Genomic DNA, 21210 nt, shown 5'->3' on the forward strand with positions numbered 1-21210 from the left:
TGTATAAGTATAGAAGAAGCTGATCAGGTCTTGTGAGAGATGCACTTAGGATGTTGTGGCAGTCATGCAGGAGGTCGAACCCTTGCTCGTAAAGTGTTGTTGGCGGGGTATTTCTGGCCTACTCTGTAAAAAGATGCTCACCAGTTGGTGAACACTTGTCTGTCTTGTTAAAAACATCAAAATCTGACACATACACCTACCTCGGCGTTAAAGACATCTATGGTTTCCTGCCCCTTTGATCAGTGGGGTATGGATATTGTAGGGCATGTCCCTATGTCATCTAGCCAAAGGAGATTCCTGCTGGTAGCTGTAGACTACTTCTCTAAGTGGGTGGAAGTGGAAGCTCTGACCAGGATTACCGAAGGAGCAGTTATTCAATTTTTATGGAGAAACATTCTATGCAGATTTGGTATACCCCCCAAGTTGGTATCAGATAATGGGAGACAGTTTCAAGGTCGGAGGATCCAGGCCTGGTGTCGAGGATTTGGCATCATACAGGCCTTCACCTATGTAGCTTATCCTCAAAGTAATGGGCAGACCGAGGTGATCAATCGAGAAATTGTATGAGGACTTAAAGTAAAGCTGGATCATGTTGGAGGAGATTGGGTAGACGAGCTACAAAGTGTTCTTTGGACCTACCGCACAACGCCACGAGAAAGCACAGGCCTCACTCCATTCCACCTGATCTACGGCAGTGAAGCAGTGGTACCTGTGGAGGTCGGGGTGCCTTCAACAAGAAGAGTTCTGTATGATGAGTAGAACGTTGAGCGACGGTTAATAGAGCTGGACCTCGTCACCGAAACTCATGAACAAGCAGCAGCTCAACTATTTGTATATCGACAAAGGATGCGGCAAAATTATGATAAGAAGGTGGTCCCTCGTTTCTTTGGGGAATGAGATCTGGTCTGGAAGCAAGTTAAGCTTGTTGGAGACGTGGCCAAGTTAGTACCACAGTGGGATGGGCCTTACAAAGTCATCAAAAAATTATCGTCCGGAGCTTATTATTTACAAGATAACCAGGGCAAGAAGTTAGATCGACCATGGAGCGCTAACTACCTGCGACCTTACAGAGTTTAAAGAAGCATATAAAGGAGAATAGGTCGGGCTGACACATGTTTGACAGACCGGGGTAACAGACCGGGGTAACAGGCCGGGGCAAAAAGTAGATCAGACAGTGCAATAAGAGGATATGCTAGAGCGGCAATTGTATATCCCAATATTTCTTTCGACAGACTAAAAAAAATTAGCAAAGTAAACCTCAAAGTGCAAGTGGATGTGCGTTAAGAAAATTAATGAAATATTTCATAGGAAGTCATTAAATCACATTATGTACAGACAGTCAGTGATGATCATTTGAAAGTAGCAAAGATATCATCCGGAATCTCTTTAAGGATCCGGTCATGATCTAAAAACTTAGTAGGAGGAGCTGACTTTAAGTAGCCCTGTTCGTAAAGTTGTCGCAGAGCCCCAGCCGCACCAAAGATAACAGAGGTGGAGAAGCGGTGTCCTGCTTGTGTACAAAATTCGAGAGAATGCAGGGTTTCGGTGGCACGGTGCTTCTGGGTCAGCTGGTCAATGGCTCGTTGATGCACCAAAGCTTGTTGATCCATGTGTTGCTGGTGCACGACATCAACCTGGCTTTTTTCCTTCTTGAAGGCCTTTAAGCTTGTGGTTAGCCCGCGCTAAGGATACTTCTAGATGGGTCTTCCTTTTGGTCAGATCCTTTATTTCGGCTCTCAGGGCATGACTAGCCTGCGCAGGGTCATTTAATTGAAGCTCCAACTCTGTTACCATGTCCCGCAACACCTTATTTTGGTAATGAACAGCATGGAAGGATTGATTTATTATCAGGGACTCTGCACAGGCCTGGGACATAAAGGAGACATCTGATAAGAGCGGGGAGGATAATAGCTGTGGTAATCAATCATGAAAGCTTACCTTGATATACAGCTCAGAGAATCTATCCATCTGGGCAGGGGCGGCAAGAGTTCCATCTGATGCATACTTTCTTCCCATAAAGTGGCCAAACGACCTTTCATTGTGAAGGAGTTGGTGGGAACATCCTGTCATGATCTTAACTAAGCCTCAGAAGGAGCAGTGGTACGATAATAGTGATGAACGGGTGGTGGTGGCTGTGAAGGCCCAGCAGCTGACCCAGAAGGAGCTGAAAGGGGCATATGAGAAAGCTCTGGAGGTGAGGTAGTTGATGAAGGGCGATGTGATGGGCCAGCTTCGGTGCTCTGATGCTGTTGCGAGGTGGAAGGTTTAGCTAGCGGGGACTCGGTCGGAACCTCAGGTGGAGCAGGAGTAGCATCTGCCTGGCTCGGGATAGGCGTAGTGGTTGCAATGGGAGGCGTGGTGGTGGCAACAGGAGGTGACGGAGGAGGAACAGCGGAGGGACCTGAGTCTTGGCTAGGATTGGGGGCCCTGCGGTGAAGTCTCCGAGTCAGAATCTTCGGAAGGTAGCTGAACCCTACGCCGAGAAGAAGAAGGGGCATCACGATTCAAGCGGTCATTTACAGAACGTGCCCGACAAGCCGCCTGAGAAGCTTCTCTGAAGGCAGGGCTTGCGTAAGGTACGTTGGCTGATCTTCGACTGCGGCCGTGACCAGGGCTGGAGGTTGGTGGGAAGGATTAATTGATTGAAGAGGCGTCGGGGTGAAGGGTCGGGCTGTAGGCGGGGCCCGGGGACGAACAGGGGCGGCAGGCTGGGATGTAGGTGTAGTCCTGGGATGAGCGGGGCGAGCAGAGGAGGCAGGTCGGATAGTAGATGAGGCTCTGCGAGGAAAACGGGGTTGGGGATTTGCAGGGGAAGCCACACCGACATGGGTCGAAGTCGAGTAGGGGAGCGATCTCCTTTCTAAAATAACTCGACCGCGCCTCATTATCTCCATATCACTTATAGGAAGAGGCTGAACTTCTGAGGCACGGGTTAACACATCAGCTGCACAAGATAGAGTACGGGATCAGATACAGTAGGTAAAACAAAATGCATAAAGTTATAAAAGAACCAAAAGAGAAGCTTACCCATGGAATGAGGCGTCTCAGGAGTAAGATAGCTCAGGCATAAATATGATAGCAATTCCTCGGACAATAAGCGTGTTAAGTTCAATTGCCATCCTGCCAAGCGAGAGGAAGCCTCTATATAGGAGGTATCAAGATGAAAATCCCCTAGTGGCGGGGTCGGGGGAAGTGACGATTGCCATTGCAGGGGCCATTCTACCTCATTGGGGAATTGAATGAAGAGGAACTTGTTCCTCCAGTCCGTTCCAGAAGACTGTAGGGGTGAGAAAAAAGTAGCCTGAAGGCGCGGCTGGAAGCGGAATGCGCCTTCTTCCTGTTGCCGGAGGGTGAAGAAAACAGTGGAACAAAGGGGCGGACCAGGACAGCTCGCATACGTCGCAGAGTACTACAAATCCACAGAGGATCCTTATAGAATTCGGCGTCAATTGTCCCAGGGGAATTTTGAAGTGGTGGTACACATCAGAAAAGAAGGGGTGAAGAGGAAGACGAAGGTCGACCACAAATTGTTCTTTAAAGAAAGTGCAATATCCATCAGGAGGAGCAACAAATTGGTGTACTCCGGTGGGGATGATCACATGTGCGTTATCCGCAACTCCATAGGTCTATCGCAGATCATCCCGGTCTAGCTCGTCGAAAGTGGATGAGCTAGGAAAGTATATCGCCGCCAAAGAAGACAGATAGGAGGAGGATGCCATGTGAAAAGAAACAAAAGGAGAAGAGATCAAGCGGGAAGCTATCGACGCAAAGACAAAGATTCAGGAGTAGTAATGGATTCAGGCGGGAAGAAGAAGAAGACGTGAAAAGTCTGGAGGCAAAAGCGAGAGAAGATTATTTATAGCCGTTGGGCGGAGGGGCAATTTAGTCAGGTATCATCCACCGGTCCACAATAATTGGCGGGAGCAAAGAGGGCCGATGGATCTTCTTTGAAAATAACTCCCAAGGGTATATCTGGAAAAGTGTCGGCGCGAAGTACAAGGAGATGGATTTCGGGAAAATACGCAACAGTTATAAGTGCCTTATGATCTCTTAATCCTCACTTTCCCGATCTGGTCTTAACCTTCGCTTTCCCGCTCTAGTATTATCCGGTGCTGGATTAAGGCGGAAAGAACAGACCGGGATGTGTGGTTGAGCCAAGGTGGTCGGCAGAAAAAGGCAAGGTAAACAGGTCGGGGTAAAAAAGGATATCCCGACCGGGATCAGCTAACACTTGAATTAGAAGGCCGAAGTACACCTCCATATCGCTATAGTCCATACCGGTCGGAAAACATACCAGGTAATAAGAAACTAATTAGCTAAGGGAAGTTCAAAAACAAGCAGTCATGTCATAGCATATCACACAAGAGTTAAAGGGTCCTATATGCTAACAAGTCCTGACAATGTTTTAGTTACATAGACACACGTCAAAGTTCAACATACAGTGCCACATCAAGGCTCAGTATTAGCAGGAGGTTCAGGAAGGAGAAATAAGTCGTCGTCATCCTTGAAGGAAGGAAACAACCCGGCCGGAAGCTCGTTCATCAAGCGAGCAATGTCCAAGAAGCTTTCTGAAGGGGCGGAGCGAAGCAGATCCTGCTCAAACATTTGACGAGTCCCACAGGTTGCGTCGCAGCATAGCATAAGGTTCATCAAACCTCCTATCTTCCTCAAAAAGAAAGGAGATGAGATGTAGGATAACCTATACGCTCTCAGACGATCAGCTTCTCCTGCTTGATAATTTGCCAGCTCTGCCCGGGCCTTCTCAGCATCGGCTTGGGCCAAAGACAAATCTTTTTGACTTTGGGAAGCATTCTCCTGAGCCTTCAAAAGATCGACCTGCATTGATTTAAGGGTTGCTTGGCTGGCCTCCCAGTGACTTTGGATGACTTTCTCCCGGTCGGCACTGGAAGCTAGCTGACCCTGAACATCTGTTAAGTTTTTCTGAAGAGTCTCTTGGGTTTCTTGCAGACTCTTCAGATCGGAGGATAGGGTGGTCAACCGAGCATCCTTCTCATCCAATTCAACCACTAGTGATCGACGCCACTCCCCCTCAGAAGCCAGCTTGGACTCGCTGATCTTCAGAGCTGCTTCCAAGGTCTCTATTTTATCAAAAGCTGCATGGGAGATCTTTCGAGCGGACTCTGCAGATTCCCCAATCAATCGAAGATCCCCCGCCAGGTCCCCGGGTGTCGAGTTGAGTGGATCGTGAGGTGTAAGCGGCGGCTCCAATTCTTGAAGGCGAGCCTTCAGCTCCTCATGCTCCCTCTGCAAATTGGTTGCGTATTGAATCGTACCCAGGCCGGTAGAGCAGGCCTGCATAAGACGCAGAGTGAAGGATTATAAGGAATTCTAGAGGAAGAGCCTTGAGAAAAGAAAAACTCACAGAGATTATCTGGCGAGAGGCGTGATCCAGTCCCTCCATCGGCAGATTGTTCCAAAACCTCCGATTGCCAGACCGCCAGGACGCGGCTAACTCGCCCTGCAGCTGAACCAGGCCAACAGTGGGAGGAGCCTCTTCTGCAGTTTCTTCGGCGGCATCGGGCCCGACGGAGGAGGGCAGCCACTAAGAGGTGGTGAAAGCATACTTTTTGGGGATTTTCCCCTAGGATCGAGAGGTGGAGGTCGGAGCGGCTACAGGAAGTGAGGCGGACACAGTGGTCGAGCTCCCGGGCTGGTCTAATACAGGAAAAGGGATCTGCCCAGGAGAGAAGGCCTGAGCAGGAAGAGAGGCCTGATCAGGAGTCAGAGCCCGATCGGGTGTTTAGGCTGATATTCTGGGCGACAGGGTGGGCACCTCTGGTCCCAGAGTCATCTCCCGGTCGGGAGTAATAGCCTTTGCCTCGGAAGATTGAGAGGTTGCGGATGAACGCTGGCCAGAAGGAATAGGAGGAGGAGACGCCTGAACCGCGGGAATAACCCTCTTCCTTTTGCGTTGAAGGCGTAGTCATTTAGCGGGAGGGAGAGACGCAGCTCGTTCTTCCTCGGCCTGGTCCAAGGTGGCAGGGTCTTCCATCGAGGCAACATCCAAAGGAAGAGTGGGGGAAGCTTCCACCCGGGCTGGCGCCGATGGGGCAGACTGTGAGACAGAAGGGGCAGCTTGTGAGGCAGAAGGGGCAGATTGTGAGGAAGCAGCCAAGCCTTGTTTAAGCTCCACACTCAGAGCTCTCAAAACGGCGAGAGATTGTTGTTTTATATTTGAAGAATAGGTCCTAAGCATAACGGCCTCTGCAAAGTAAAAGAAAGATACCTCAGTTAGCGAAGAATAGCAAGAAGGAAAACAGGGTCTTACCTAAAGGAGCCCCTATCTCTGCCTGAATTGGGCTGAGCCCGAAAGAATACAAAAAGCCTTCCAACAGTATTATAGACAAGCGAACGCTCATGCCTTGAAATTTTTCTAAAGCGACGTCGCATGAAGACTGATGTTGGTGCATAGGAAGATTGGAAGGAATGTCAGAGCGTCATTGGGTCGGCTCGACCAAGGGATCAGGTAATCTAATAAAGAAGAAACGAGATTTCCACCCTTTGTTAGAAGAAGACATGTCAGAAAAGAACTTATAACCAGGTCTAGCCTGTACCATGAATACCCCTGGTTCAGAGCGTTTGAAGAAATAAAAGTGATGAAATAGTTGAACGGTCAAGGGGATTTGATATATGCGACATAGAATGACAGTGCCACATATGGCTCTGAAGAAGTTGGGAGCAAATTGAGAGGGGCAGATACCAAAGTACTAGCTCAGGGAGGAGATGAATGGATATATAGGGAAACTAAGGCCTTCTAAAAGCTAGTCCTTAAAAAACAGTCATGAAGCCTTCAGGAGGGTTTGCGGGATGTTCGCTGGGTGTGGGGACTCGAAGTTCATAATCCTCGCTAAGTCTCATGTTAGATTGGATTACGGACAAGTCATGGTCGTCTATATCAGAAATGTAACAAGAATACCAAAAGGAAGTCTTACCATCTGCCATTATTAAAGTAAGGAAGGTTGAAGAAGAAGTCAGTCGAAAGGGGAAGAACACCGGGCGTAAAGAGTTGAGACGGGGAAAGGCTAAGGCACCAGAGACAGCAAAACAACAAGGTGGCGAAAGAAAGAGAAACGCTCAAGGTGATGACGGCGGACTGCCTTTAGGGATTATAAAGTGGGTTTTCCTAGGGAATATCGAAAGATGAGTCGAGTATATTTTTGGGTAAAGCGCCCAATGTCGTCTGATCATGGAACGACATACTCTTGTGGGGAGTTGTGTACAAAAAGGAGTTGAATCGGCGACATTATACGGCGTAAGCAATAAAGGCGTGGGACAGGTGTCACCCCCCTAGGAAGTGTATTAATGATAGACGTGATAAGGAAATCATGAGAGAAAGCGGGCGTACGGAAGCGTCTGACATGCGATTTTCTCGGGAAGCGGCGAAGAAAATTGGAGGGAAATAAATTTGAATGTTGCAAGACTACATGGTGTCATTTTCTTGAGGGCTAACTAAGATTTTAATATTTTTTTATCTTAACAATACGTCTGATATTGTATATCTCTTGACTACAGACAAGGTCAAAGCGGCCCCTTTAAGCAATCCCTGGTCGGGAATTCATCCCCGGTCGGTAACTTACCCCCGGTCGGGAACTTACCCCTGGTTAGGAACTCACCTCCAAGTCGGCAACATCTATTCCTGAACAGACTTTCCTAAGAAGTCTCGGTCAGTCATCCCAGACTCTCGTCCCGGCGCGAGTTATAAGTGAGCATGCTCTCACGCCCAACGACCATCCAGGTCGGGTCCCAGACTCTCGCCCCAGTGCGAGTTATAAGTGAGCATGCTCTCATGCCCAACGACCGTCCAGGTCGGGTCCCAGACTCTCGCCCCAGTGCGAGTTATAAGTAAGCATGCTCTCACGCCCAACGATCGTCTAGGTCAGGTCCCAGACTCTCGCCCTAGTGCGAGTTATAAGTGAGTCTGCTCTCACACCCAACGACCGTCCAGGTCGGGTCCCAGACTCTCGCTCCAGTGAAAGTTATAAGTGAGCATGCTCTCACGCCCAACGACCGTCCAGGTCGGGTCCCAGACTCTCGCCTCAGTGCGAGTTATAAGTGAGCATGCTCACGCCCACCGCCCGTGTCGGGTCCCACTCGCCCGGTCCGAGTTATAAGTGAGTCTGCTCACGCCCAACGACCGTCCGGGTCGGGTCCCAAACTCTCGCCCCATCACGAGTTATAAGTGAGCATGCTCTCCAGACGGCTCGGTCGGGTCCCGAACTCTCGCCCGGTGAGAGTTATAAGTGAGCATGCTCACGCCCAACGACCGTCCCGGTCCCAGACTCTCGCCCCAGTGCGAGTTATAAGTGAGCATGCTCTCACGCCCAACGACCGTCCAGGTCGGGTCCCAGACTCTCGCCCCAGTGCGAGTTATAAGTGAGCATGCTCTCACGCCCAACGACCGTCCAGGTCGGGTCCCAGACTCTCGCCCCAGTACGAGTTATAAGTGAGCATGCTCTCACGCCCAACGACCGTCCAGGTCGGGTCACAGACTCTCGCCCCAGTGCGAGTTATAAGTGAGCCTGCTCTCACTCCCAACGATCGTTCAGGTCGGGTCCCAGATTCTCGCCCCAGTGCGAGTTTTAAGTGAGCTATGCTCTCACGCCCAATGACCTTCCCGGTCAGTGCAATGATTTTCTCGGTCAGTACTCCTTATATTCACCGAAGCAAAATGCAACAAGCCAAGTTCTCATGCCTGACTGGTCAGTAAGCCATATTTCAAGGGTTTTTGCTAAATTTGAAATTTCGCAGGCACATTCTCAAGTCACAGGCCCATTCTCAAGCGTCTCAGTTGCTCCAGCCGGGGGTTCATATATTATGAGGTAAGAGGAAGATAGGGTAAGCAAGTTATCTTTATTATTTTTATTAGAAATACCAAGAAAAATGCAGGTGCTTTATAGAAACATATCAACATCAGAACCAGAGGACAGGGGGCTACATCTTGAACGAAATCCAAGAAGCATGCTTTATTTCGATAACAAGAGGAACATTTTTTAAGAGTTTACATTGCTACCAGATCCAGAGGCTTGATCCTTCTTGGACAGATGAGCTTGAGCTCTAGTTAGATCTTCCTTGATAAGATCGATAGCGCGCTTCAGTCGCTCAATAGTCTCATCTTTAATCCGTCCTTCCTCTTTTAGGAGAGTCACCTCGTCCTCATGTTTCATCCTCAAATAGATAATATAGTGAACTTGGCTCTGAAAGTCCGATTGAGCTTTCAGCTTGAGAGCAATTTCGGCCCGGGTTCTGGATTTGGTGGCCAACCAGAGGTTTTTCATTTCATGAGTAAGGGACGCTTGAAGATCTCTGCTCGCAGTCATCTCCAGCAACGTTTCTTCTTTCTGAGCCAATAATTCTGTCAAATGGGCAGTTTGTTGAAGCAACGAAGCAAATTCGTTGGATTCCATTACAGGTTCCATGGAGGCTTGATGCTTTATTAACAAGAGGATAGCTTGAGGTAAAGAGGAGAAGGGTATGCTCGGACCTTTTATAAGGGAGAAGAAGGTGAAGGAATTTCCTCGGAACTTGAGTAGACGCTTGGAAAACAGTGTAACATTTATAGGAAAAGAGTATGCTCAGAAGTTGAGGAGTCAACATATGCATAGAATGAGCCCGGTTATCTCCTAGGACGGCGAGAAATTCTACAGAAGATAGATGGAAAACAAGTCGATAGAGGCACGAGAACCAGGTCAGGTAACAAAGGGACTTGGGTCTAGTCAGTCGAACTAGAGCCTCCTTCGACTAGACTTGAGGGGGAGGCTTGTGATACGGTGCATTGTCGTGGGGTCAGTAAGATGATGTGGTTAGGAGTCAAGACTTTAAAATGGTCAGAAGTCAAATTTACGTGGAGGTCAGAAGTCCAGCCTCCGTGGCTGGTCAGAAGTCCAGCCTCCGTGGCTGGTCAGAAGTCAAGCTTACGTTGAGGTCAAAAGTCCAGCCTCCGTGGCTGGTTAGAATCTAGCCTCCGTGGCTGGTCAGAAGTCAAGCTTACGTGGAAGTCATAAGTCAACCTTGCGTGGCCAGGGTCAAAGTCTCAGCTGACGGTGCAGTCAAAGGATAGGATTACAAGTCGGACAATATCCAGCCTCGATAGCGATCAAGAACTGGGCCCACGGGCCAAGCACAGCTAAGGACTGAGCCCACGGGCCAGGCAAAGGCTAGGAAGGGAAGGCCTATGGCACAGAACAGGTCTGGCGTGCAGGTCAGAACGTATAGGCCATGGATAACAGCGGACAGAAGCATGTCGGGATACAGACCTGGCGTGCAGGTCGGAACGTACAGGCCATGGATAATGATGGGCAGAAGCAGATCAAGATACAGACCTATCGTACAGGTTGGAACGTACAAGCCATGGATAACAGCAGAGGCAGGTCAGGATACAGACCTGGCGTACAGGTCGGAACGTACAAGCCATGGATAACAGCAGAGACAGGTCAGGATACAGACCTGGCGTACAGGTCAGAACGTACAAGCCATGGATAATAGCAGAGGCAGGTCAGGATATAGACCTGGCGTACATGTCAGAATGTATAAGCATGGATAACAGCAGAGGCAGGTCAGGATACAGACCTAGCGTACAGGTCGGAACGTACAAGCCATGGATAACAGCAGAGGCAGGTCAGGATACAGACCTGGCGTACAGGTCGGAACGTACAGGCTATGGATAACAGCGGACAGAAGCAGGTCAAGATACAGACCTGGCGTACAGGTCGGGACGTTCGAGCCATGGATAGCAGTGAACAGATGTGGGTCGGAATACATACCTGGCGTGCAGGTCGGAACGTAGAAGTCATGGATAACAATGAACAGATGCGGGTCGGAATACAGACCTGGCATGCAGGTCGGAACGTAGAAGTCATGGATAACAGTAAACAGAAGCGGGTCGGAATACAAACCTGACATGCAGGTCGGGACGTACATGTCATGGATAACAGCGGACGGAAGCAGGTCGGGATACATGCCTGGCATATAGGTCGAAACGTACAGGCCATGGATAACAGCGGACAGAAGCAGGTCGGGATACAGACCTGGCGTACAGGTCGAAACGTACAGGCCATGGATAACAGCGGACAAAAGCAGGTCGGGATACAGACCTGGCATACATGTTGGAACGTACAGGCCATGGATAAAAGCGGACAGAAGCAGGTCGGAGTACAGACCGCGGAATGCAGACCTAGCGTCCAAGCACTGCAGGACAAGCAAGCCAGGGAATCGTAACTACCTGTCAGAGAATAATTAGTGTGTCAGGGAATATGCTAACAGTCGGGGATCATTACTCCTTTGGTTATGTCGTCAGCCTATGAGGAGGTGTCGCGTGTCATTCACCGCCAGACAAAACCTGACAACCGACATTCCCTGACACCCGTCAGACCTCAGAAACATCCGTTGCAGTATAAAAAGGGATGCTTTGTCCCTTATGCAAGTACGTTGATTCGTCATTTCTCGCTAGTCTTTACTTTTCGTCCTTTCTCTGTGTTTTCTGGGGAAAAAGTACCTGACTTGAGCGTCGGAAGGTCTGACCCGGGACCTTTTTCCCTGGTTTCTAGTCTCTAACGACTCGGGGACTCGTCTAAATTTGCGCAGAGTCGTAGTGTCATCATCCTGGTCATCTTCCTTCGTCATTCGCCCATGCGAACCTTTCCGAGGGGTGCCAGGTAGATCAGACACCGCGACGACTTTCCGTCAACTTCCAGTACATCAAGGCCCGCCTTCATCCGACTCATATTCCGGACGAGATCAACATGGTAGGAGTAGTGCGGCGATGGTTGGCAACAACCAGCGTTGTAAGCTCAACAAAGACGATGCGGCATGCTGCAGCGACAGCGCTTCGACGGCAGCACAAGGAGTTGCATTGAGGGTCGGGAACATGATTGCAACTGCTTGGTCTGGGTGAGAATCGGCTACAGCTGACATCGGTGTTGGAGCAGGGGAGGCACTGGGCGTCGTCGTCGTCATCCTCACGGCGGAAACGCCGCACGTGTTAAGGCGAGACACGAAGAGGACAGTGGACGCAACTGGCCTTTGCGACGGTCACAGACCTCTCGGATGGCCGGCAGTGGGGCGGCGACGGGGAGGTGGTGCAAACGACATCGTTTGTCGAGCCACGGCATCACGCGCGTGGGGAAGGTAGGTGACGATGTGTTTCTAATTAAAACTTAGTTTCAAATAATTAAAACCTAGGTTTATATTTCAATCAACTCTCAGTATTTTAAACTAAAACGACTTCTTAAAAGTCTATAAAAATATTAAAATTTTTCTAAAATTCACATTAAACTCTTTTATATTTATTTCTTTATTTATTATCAATTATTTTCGCTATTTTCATATTTAAATTCTATTAGATGTTTTTATTTTTTTAAAAAAAAATTAAAAAATAATTAAAATATTTATGTAAGATTTTATTTTAGGATTGATGTTTCCTAGTTGGGTTATAATTTGTAAGCTATTTTTGTTTTTAAGATTTTATCTCTAGGGTTCAGATTTCCCAATTGAATTATAGTATTTAGGAAAAAAATAATTAAAAATAAATTTAAGTATTTATAGAGTATTGTAGTATGTTTAGGAGTATATATTTATATATTAGGATTTATCTAAGAAAATATTAAATTTTTTAATTCAAAATTGAAAAAAAATAATAAAAAAAATTCTGATATGCTGCGCGCGCACTGTGCGGTGCGCAGCATATCTTCAATATATATATATATATATATATATATATATATATATATATATATATATTGGGTATATTACAAAATACATGAAAGAGTAAATGCTAAATTAGAATTTTGGTAGAAAACACTAAAAGGGAACTATTTTAGGCTTAGTAGAATAAAGACATAATATATGGAATTTAAATTTAACAATATTAAACGTAATGAGACAATTATTAAGATAGAAGATGATGAGTTACCTGGAATCGAGAATTTTAAATATTTAAGATTATTTTTACAAAATGATAGAGAGATTGAGAAAGATGTCTTATATAGAATACAAGTAAGATTGTTGAAATGGATGAGAGCTTCAGGTGTTTTATCTGACCTAAAATACCTCTAAAACTTAAAAGAAAAGTTCTACAAAATCGCAGTTAGACCTGATATATTATATGGAGCGGAATATTGGACTATGACTCGAGCATATGAGCAGAAGATGAGAGTTACAGAAATGAGGATATTAATATGGATGCGTGGGCATATGAAAATGAACAAAATAAAAAATGAGAGCATTAGAGAGACGGAGTTGCATGTATTGAGACAAAACTCCAAGAAACACGTTTAAGATGGTACTATGTACTTAAACGACTAATAAGTGCTCCAGTTAGGTAATGTGAAATTATGATAAACACATATATCAAATGAGGAAAATCAAAAAAAGATTTGGTTAATAATAAAAAAAAGTAAGATAAAATTTATTTAAATATAGATGATAATATAGTAGGATATAGAGTTCAATGATATAAAAGGATCTATAATTGATCCTATCTAGTAGAATAAGGTTTGATCATTATTATTATTGTATTTGCATCCAAGTGTTGACTTTTTAGAAGAGTCAATCACTTTTATCTGCAGTTCTTTTTGCCAGCTTGCTTAACAAAAGGTCAAAAGAATATTAGTGAAAAGAATTAGTCTCATGTAATGTGGCAAGAGCATGATAGCAATGGTAATCTCAAAGTTTATATATACTAGATACTCACCACTGCCACTAGTGCTCTACCTTTTTTGATTTTTGTCTAAGGTGTGCAATTGATTCTATCTTTTGGAATTTGGCAATCAAACTGCAGCTGCCTTATAATCCACCTAATATTCCTAGGTTCAAATGGTACATGTATAATAAACCTAGAAGCTACACACAAGGCCATATAGAATCTATATCTTTTTTTCCTGCTTATTGAAAATTTAATAGAATTTCTACCAAATTTTTAGTCTTAAAACTATGCATTTTATTTTTTAAATTTTCTAGTAGAAAACAAAAACTAGGCTATATCACTCCTTGTTCTTACAGTGAGATCACATGAAAGTTAGTTGACAAAAAATAAGCTTAGAACTATAAGAGAATATATGAAATTTATTAAATTTTTGATATGTCAGGATTAACATAGTTTTTCAAGTTGTGAGATCTTCAAAACTTGAACTAGATCTCATCGTATACTCTGCAACGAGTTTCGCAAATAAAGATGACTTGTTTTCCAACAATCTTGCCGGTGGGTCATGCTCCACAATGACTCCTGGTTAAAGAGAAGAAATTGCATCTGAGATGATGAATGAGGTAAACTTGAGTATAAGGAAGAATATGAATAATTAGCTTACTGACCATTATCTAGAAGTATAACCATATCACTATCGAGAACAGATGTTATCCTATGCGCGATAGTGATCACAGTAGATTCTGAAAACTGCTGCCGCAGGGTTCTCTGGATCACACTGTCTGTAGCAGTATCGACCGAAGCTGTTGCTTCATCAAGAACCAACACCTTACTTTTTTTCAGGATCACCCTACCCAAACAAACAAGCTGACGTTGCCCCACGCTCCAATTTTCTCCATTTTCACTCACTGGAAAGATTGGGTTAGATAGCAAATATAGGCTTAACTCAATTGTGAAGGAGTCTTAAGCCAAAAGCATGATAAGCAACTATATCTAATTGTGAAGGTCTTTTACCTTCCGAGTCGAGCTTTAGTTCTTTCTTCCTCACTTCCTCCCCAAGCTGACAGCTATCCAAGGCCTAAAACATTTTCATTGAATTAGATCAACAGTTTTGCAGGCTGAATAAACAACTGAGAGCAAGCCATGAGCGAAGACAAATCACCTTCCATATCTCTTCATCTTTGTACTCCTCAAGTGGGTCTAGGTTGCTGCGAACAGTTCCCTCAAACATCGTTGGGTCTTGTGGGATTATGCTTAATCTTGATCTTAGATCGTGAAGTCCTACCGTGGAAATGTCAATCCCATCAATAACTATATGGCCGACGGTTGGATCAATTATGCGGAAGAGTGCTTGTATTAGAGTAGATTTCCCACTGCCAGTTCTACCAACAATCCCAGTTTTCATTCCTCCAGGAAAAGTACAAGTCAGGCCTCTCAATACCAGAGGCATATTTTGTCTATAGCGAACCTGAATCATCAAATCATGGAATAAGATAGGATCAACAAATATCTACACTTAACAATCGACAAGAAGTCACAAATTAGAATTAAATCTATTTCCATCTGGAGAAAAAAAGAAGAGACTGATCAATAAAAATATGAAAATACTATTGACGATCATATATAACTCTAACAATCGACAAGAAGAAGCCACAAACCAGAATTACATGGAGGAAACTAGAAAGAACTAGTGTCACATAAGTTTGGTGTCACCTGTACCTGCAAATTATGAAGTTCAATTTCTCCAATGCATGGCCAACTTGAGTCTAGTTTATTTGATTCTATTGACAAAGGTGGTTCACTGTCAATGGCAGTGTACTGCAGTATTCGCTCAACAGATATCATTAGATTTTCAAGTTGACAGAGATTCCTTATGACCCAAGATAGTACCTTATTAAGATTAAGTCCATATGTGACAGCAAGGCCAGAAATACCTGAGAGGAAGAGGATGCCAACCCAAAATGGTAGAAATTAATATCACATGTACTTGAATAACATAGAATTGAACTGTCTGCTAGGAAATTACCAGGGTCAATCACCCCTCTTGGCATGGAGATTAGGAAAAGTAAAGAAAAAGCAAACATAACTGACGACAACATATCCAAACGAAGGGAAAGCCATTGCATTGCAGCGGCTGTGTGAAACTTTGGTCTAGAAAACTGATCTGATAGGTTGAAATTAGTGTTTATAAATCTTTGATTCTGATCAAAGCTTCTAATAGTTGTTGATCCAGACAGGGATTCCGAGAAATGTTGTATGATTGGAGCTTTGCAAACACCATTCAACCTAGACAGTTCTCGGGCTGTACCTATGTAATAGTTCTTTGACAATAGAAGGGAAAATACATGATCAGCAAGCGAACATTAATGAGAGGAAATAACAGCATATCAGAGTTATTGAAATTGTCATCGTTGTGATTAACCTAAATCTGATGGAAAAAGATAATCCAAATCGTAAGAACTGGGAGCAAAACAATAAAAGAGCCTAGTGGGCTCCACAAGTTTCATCCATTTCTTGTTTCTGTTAAAGCTATCATTTGCCTATTAGCCTAGAAGTGTCATAATGTATAGAGAGGAAAAGAATCAAGTGATCAACAAAATAGCACCCATGTCCTAGAACACACTTTCTGACTTATAGCAGTCCTTGAGGATTAAATAGTTTGATTTTCAAGAGACCAAAGCCATGCAGAAATACGTGGTCCTACCCATGCACACAAAAAGGTAATGAATATAAGAATATAATTGGTTTCTTTCATAATAGCTTGAGTTTTGGGGGCAAATGGTTAGTCAATCAAATTTCACATGATATTACAGTAGAAGGTATACATTTCAATTTCTACCAATGTCAAAAACAATTTCTCTAATCAATTCATATGTTGAGTTAGAATCAGTCAAGTGAAATACAATCATCTACACATGAAAGGAAATGTCAAATATTATATAAAACAAATCAGTCACTTTCCTAACAACTCGAAGTTTAGGGGTAAATGGTTAGCCAATCAATTTTAACAACTATAAATCTTAGATTGTGTTCACCATGGGCCAACTTTAGAGCAACTGTTCAACTTAATAAAGCAAAAACAGAAAGGTATATTTGTTTAGGAATAGGTTATGGAAACCTCAGATGCCTATCTTTTCCTAAAAGTTACATGGGTTTAGTAAGTTGAGGAATAGAATCTAGGTTCATGTTCTTGAACAACATCATCAGCAAGAAGCCAAGTCTTGATTGTTTTAATTATTTTGGATTGGCTGTATATTCTTGTCTGTCTTTGAAGTCTATAAATCAATATAATTGTCATAATGTCAAATTTCTAGGCAGATTTTGGACATTTGTTGTCCTGTGTTAGACCATTGTAAATTTTGTGAAACATTTGATTGAACTACTAAAATCACAGAACAAATAGAAGAAAGCAACCTTAATTGGGGAAACAAGTACCTGATACCAAAGGCAGGTGGCAATCACAGGAATAAAGACAATGAATACTTGCCATGCAACTTGCGACATAACTGCAACTATCCCAACAAGTTGAATGAAATTAAATGCAACTGCACCAATTCGGGTAGGAATATCGGTATCAACGGCATTTTGATCTGTTGATGCCTACAAAATAAAGGTGAAAAGAGTGATGAGGTATTATTACACATGGCAAACAAAACACTACTAGGATGATTTATGAAATTACATACTCTATTAAGGATACGACCACTTGGGGTGGAATCAAAGAACGACATAGGTGCACGGAAAATGCAGTTATGCAGCTTGTTAAATAAAATTGTTGCTGTCTTGTATCCAGCTGTTACAAGAAGCATAGCTCTCATAAGTATACAAAAGGAACTGCCAACAGCCAGTGCAACATAAACATAGATGAGCATTGATCCAGTAACAGGAGGTTGCTCATCTTCTGAGACAGGAGCTGCCCAAGCCATCCAATAATTGCTTCCAATCTGTAGTACTTGAAACAAAACTTGTGCCAACAAAATTAGAGGAACAAGGGCTCCTCCATAAGCCATTGTTACGTATTTCCAGTAGACCCAAAATCCAACACGGCCTTTCTCCCTCTGTTCTTCTTGAACAAGTTGTCCCTTTTGGCTATATGTTTCATCTGCCTTACCATTTTGTGTATCGCTGTTGATCCCAAGGCTGGGAGATCCTAGACCAATTTTTGTGTCAGTGTTACCAACTTGTGCATTGTTATCGGGAGCATCACTGTCAAGCTCAATGGAGTCAAGTGCTGCTAAAGCATCCTTGTGGGCACCAACCAATTCCCTAAATTCTGTCCCTGACTTTAGCATGTCATAGTATTTGCCTGCTTGTACAACCCTTCCATCTTTCATGCACTACGGATTAGAAAGCAACATTTGTTATGTTCCCTAACAAGCCTATGTAGCAATCACATGAAGCAATAATCAAGAAGAAGACAGAAAGAAAAGGACATTACTCACCAAAACAAGATCAGCTGAAGGTAAGAACTCCACTTGATGGGTGACATATATTACTGTTTTTGAAGCTAGATGGCCAAGCAAGCATTCCTGCAATTCAGAAGATTATGAGGGGAAAAAAGATGACTCTCGAATGAACATGCTAATGATCTCTAAGCTAATAAAAGACTGGATTTCCTATTTTAGATCACAGTCACACACAAAAAAGATAGAAATTATAGTAAACCAGCTTTTAATTTGATATGTGCCAATTGCTCCACTATCAGTTTACAAAAGTACAATATGATCATTAAAGTTGGAGGGAGCAATGCATCCTACTCATCCTAGATAAAGGCTTTTTCATCTAAAGATAAAGACTTTCAACCTCAGGCAGGTAATTCCCTACTTGACAGTGTGCAAACTTCAATAAAAGTTGCAAAGAGTTATTTTTGCTAAAAGAAAAACGTGGATATAGTTGGAAATTATTCAACCATAATGTGTAAAATATTGAGTCTAAATTTAATCTAGAAAAATTAATCTAAAGCCTATGAGTGAGGCATTACCATTATAGAAGTTCGTCAAACCATATTAGATTACGAAAAAAATGTGTACCTTAAACAGATGGGTTCCTGTGTAAGCATCCACAGCGCTGAAAGGATCATCAAACAAGAAAATATCAGCATCATGGTACAGAGCCCGAGCAATCTGAATCCTTTGCTTCTGTCCCCCACTTAAGTTGATGCCCCGCTCTCCTATCACTGTCTGGTCTCCAAATGCCAGGATCTCCAAGTCTTTCTTCAATGAGCAAGCTTCAAGCACCTTATCATACTTCTCATGATCCATCTCCCTACCGAACAAAATGTTATCTTGAATTTTACCACTCTGTATCCAAGCCGACTGTGGTACATATGCAGTTGTGCCACAGAGCCTAACACTTCCAGAGATCTTTGGCACCTCGCCTAACAGGCTAGACAACAAGCTTGATTTCCCAGAACCAACAGTGCCACAAACAGCAACTTTCATGCCACGGAGCACCTTGAAGTTCAAATCATTCAAGGTTGGAGAATCCGAAGAGTGATTCCACGAGAAGGTTCCATTTACCACTTCCACTGCAATCTCCGATGTGCCACTTGGAAGCCTCTCTGAAATATCAGAGTGCAACTCTTCGAGGCGTAAGAATGAAGTAATTCGATCAAGAGAAACCTTGGTCTGGACGATCATGGATATTGTGTCAGGCAGGTTGTAGATGGGCTCTTGCAACACTCTAAAAGTCGCCAGCGCCGACAGAACCTTCCCTGATGATAAGGGAATCCCCGCAAGCATGCAGAATCCAAAAGTGATCACTGCCACAAAAATCGGCGCGCCCCAGAAGACAAAGGTTGTCATGGCCGACGTGTAGACGAACTTCTTCAACCAGCTTTCCTCGTTCTCCCTCAGCTTGATTATTTTTGACAAGAACCTCATCTCCCATCCTTGCAGCTTGAGAATTCTCATGTTCCTCAAGATCTCCGACGTCGCCTTCATTCTCGTATCCTTGCACTCCATCACCTTGTCCTGGTACTTCTCCTGCATCTTCCCGAGGGGCACATTGGCCAGCATTACAAGGACCGTGGCCACCAGAGAGGCGATAGAAGCGAGGCCTAAATTGGCGTACAATATGAGCAAGGCGAGCGCGACCTGCAACGGAACAATCCAGAGATCATGCATGTACCAGCTGAAGAGACCGATTCGGTCGGCGTCGACGCTCATCAGGTTGATGACCTCGCCGCTGGACCGGCTCTGCTTCGACCGACTCGACAGGATGAGCCCCTTTTGGTAGATCACGGCGACGAGGGCGGCGCGGGTTCTGAACCCGGCTTGCTGTAACCGGAAGAACCAGTGGCGCTGCGAGAGACACTCCAGGAGCTTCCCCGCGATGAAGGCTGCCACCAGCCAGTAGCCGGCGCCGGCGAACAAAGGGTCGCCGTTGAGGTAGCGAACGAGGAAGTCGATAAGGTAGGGGCCCACGTAGGTGGCGAAGGTGTACACGATCGCATAAATGGCCGTGACCACCACTTGCTGCCACGTGGTGAGGAGCAACGCCGTCGCCAGCTGGAATGCCGTTACGGTTGAAGTGCCGCCTGTGATGGAGCAGGAGTCGAGGTTGCTTTTGAAGATGGGAAAGACACCGTTAATACTATCGCGTGCCTCCAGCTGCGGCACGTCGGCGAGGTCTAGGATTTTCCGGTTGCCGACGGCGAGCAGCGGGCCGATCCAATAGAAGGTGAGTGAGCTGAGGAACCCAGCATTAGCGAACAAGGAGATGTTCCCTGTGACACTCTCTGCATTTGCAGAGACGCCGTTTAACAGCGGCTCCTCGACATTAGACACCCCTTCCGCGTCACGGGTGTTCCCAAAGAAGGCGGCGAAAGTCATAATAAGAGCCGTGAAGGCGGAACCGATATCAAACACCCATGCGGGAATCGACAAAACAGCTCGTTTTTTCAGGTAGACGAAATCGACGACGAGGGAGGAACACGATACAAACAAGAACAATCCCCACCAGATCCGAAGGAAAAGCGGGAATCGGGGAGAGCGGAGACCGACGGTGAGGTAAGCGGCGGTGGCGAGCCAAGTGACGGCTCGGAGGGCGGCGTCGCCGAGGGCGACCGCCTGATCACGCTGCCATCGCCGTCCGTCCTTGTACCACAAAAAAGTGAGCACGCAAAGAGAAAGATAAAACACGCCGACGGCGGCGCATGTCGAGATCAGCAATCCCCGGAACAGAGACTTGCGACGCTCTGTTATTCGTTTGGCGCTGCCGGCGTGCTTTGTGGCAGCTCTGATCCAGAAGATGGCTAAGGCGATGAGGAATAGGAGATGGATGGAGACGAAGAAGCCATGGACGACGACGGGTTGCAGGAGCGACGACATCGTTTCAGCGGGCATGGCAACGAATGAAACAGTCCCCATGGTTAGTTCTTCTTCTGCTACTGCTTCTTGAGGAGTGTTTGGTTAATATAGAGAAGGAAGCGGCTCCTTGCGGTGCAAGCTATGGAACGCGCGGCGGACGATGAGGATGGTGGGGCAGAGGAAAGAAGGCGATCAGGCTGCGTTGACGAGTATCGAATTGTGAGACGGGAATGTGGAGCAAAG

General features: G+C 45.3%; 2 protein-coding genes across 9 annotated transcripts; both read right to left on the bottom strand.

Moving 5' to 3' along the window:
* Positions 1-2078: 2078 nt before the first annotated feature.
* LOC121995248 (proline-rich extensin-like protein EPR1) lies at positions 2079-2827 on the bottom strand. The gene is made up of 2 exons (XM_042549033.1): positions 2521-2827; positions 2079-2473 (listed from the first exon to the last, which is right to left on the bottom strand). The coding sequence occupies exons 1-2, from the start codon at positions 2825-2827 to the stop codon at positions 2079-2081; spliced, it is 702 nt and encodes a 233-aa protein (XP_042404967.1).
* An 11234-nt stretch (positions 2828-14061) lies between these two features.
* On the bottom strand, positions 14062-20988 carry LOC121997823 (ABC transporter C family member 3-like). 8 transcript variants are annotated; one of them, XM_042552452.1, is made up of 11 exons: positions 18688-20988; positions 18100-18186; positions 17344-17994; positions 17093-17257; positions 15684-15978; positions 15548-15591; positions 15377-15475; positions 14820-15125; positions 14672-14735; positions 14326-14565; positions 14062-14239 (listed from the first exon to the last, which is right to left on the bottom strand). In XM_042552452.1, exons 1-11 carry the CDS (start codon positions 20986-20988, stop codon positions 14118-14120), a joined length of 4374 nt encoding a protein of 1457 aa, XP_042408386.1. In that variant the 3' UTR covers positions 14062-14117. The 8 variants fall into 8 exon arrangements, 6 of the variants coding, with proteins under 6 accessions (XP_042408386.1, XP_042408390.1, XP_042408385.1 ...); XM_042552456.1 differs by having other exon boundaries at positions 15377-15591; positions 18688-19715; positions 19787-19929; XM_042552451.1 differs by having other exon boundaries at positions 15377-15591.
* Between the last annotated feature and the right edge of the window lie 222 nt (positions 20989-21210).

Source organism: Zingiber officinale, chromosome 6A, assembly GCF_018446385.1.
Source record: "Zingiber officinale cultivar Zhangliang chromosome 6A, Zo_v1.1, whole genome shotgun sequence".
Taxonomy (NCBI): domain Eukaryota; kingdom Viridiplantae; phylum Streptophyta; class Magnoliopsida; order Zingiberales; family Zingiberaceae; genus Zingiber; species Zingiber officinale.

Bases quoted from the DNA above. Each gene is read 5' to 3' on its own strand.
- LOC121997823 (XM_042552451.1), bottom strand. From the start codon at position 20,988: ATGTCGTCGCTCCTGCAACCCGTCGTCGTCCATGGCTTCTTCGTCTCC. The intron at 15,979-17,092 runs GTACTTGTTTCC...CTATTGTCAAAG, and splicing joins CCACCTGCCTTTGGTATCAG to AACTATTACATAGGTACAGC. The intron at 15,592-15,683 runs GTAATTTCCTAG...TCTTCCTCTCAG, and splicing joins AAGAGGGGTGATTGACCCTG to GTATTTCTGGCCTTGCTGTC.
- LOC121995248 (XM_042549033.1), bottom strand. From the start codon at position 2,827: ATGTCGGTGTGGCTTCCCCTGCAAATCCCCAACCCCGTTTTCCTCGCA. The intron at 2,474-2,520 runs GTAAATGACCGC...TTCTCGGCGTAG, and splicing joins CGGCTTGTCGGGCACGTTCT to GGTTCAGCTACCTTCCGAAG.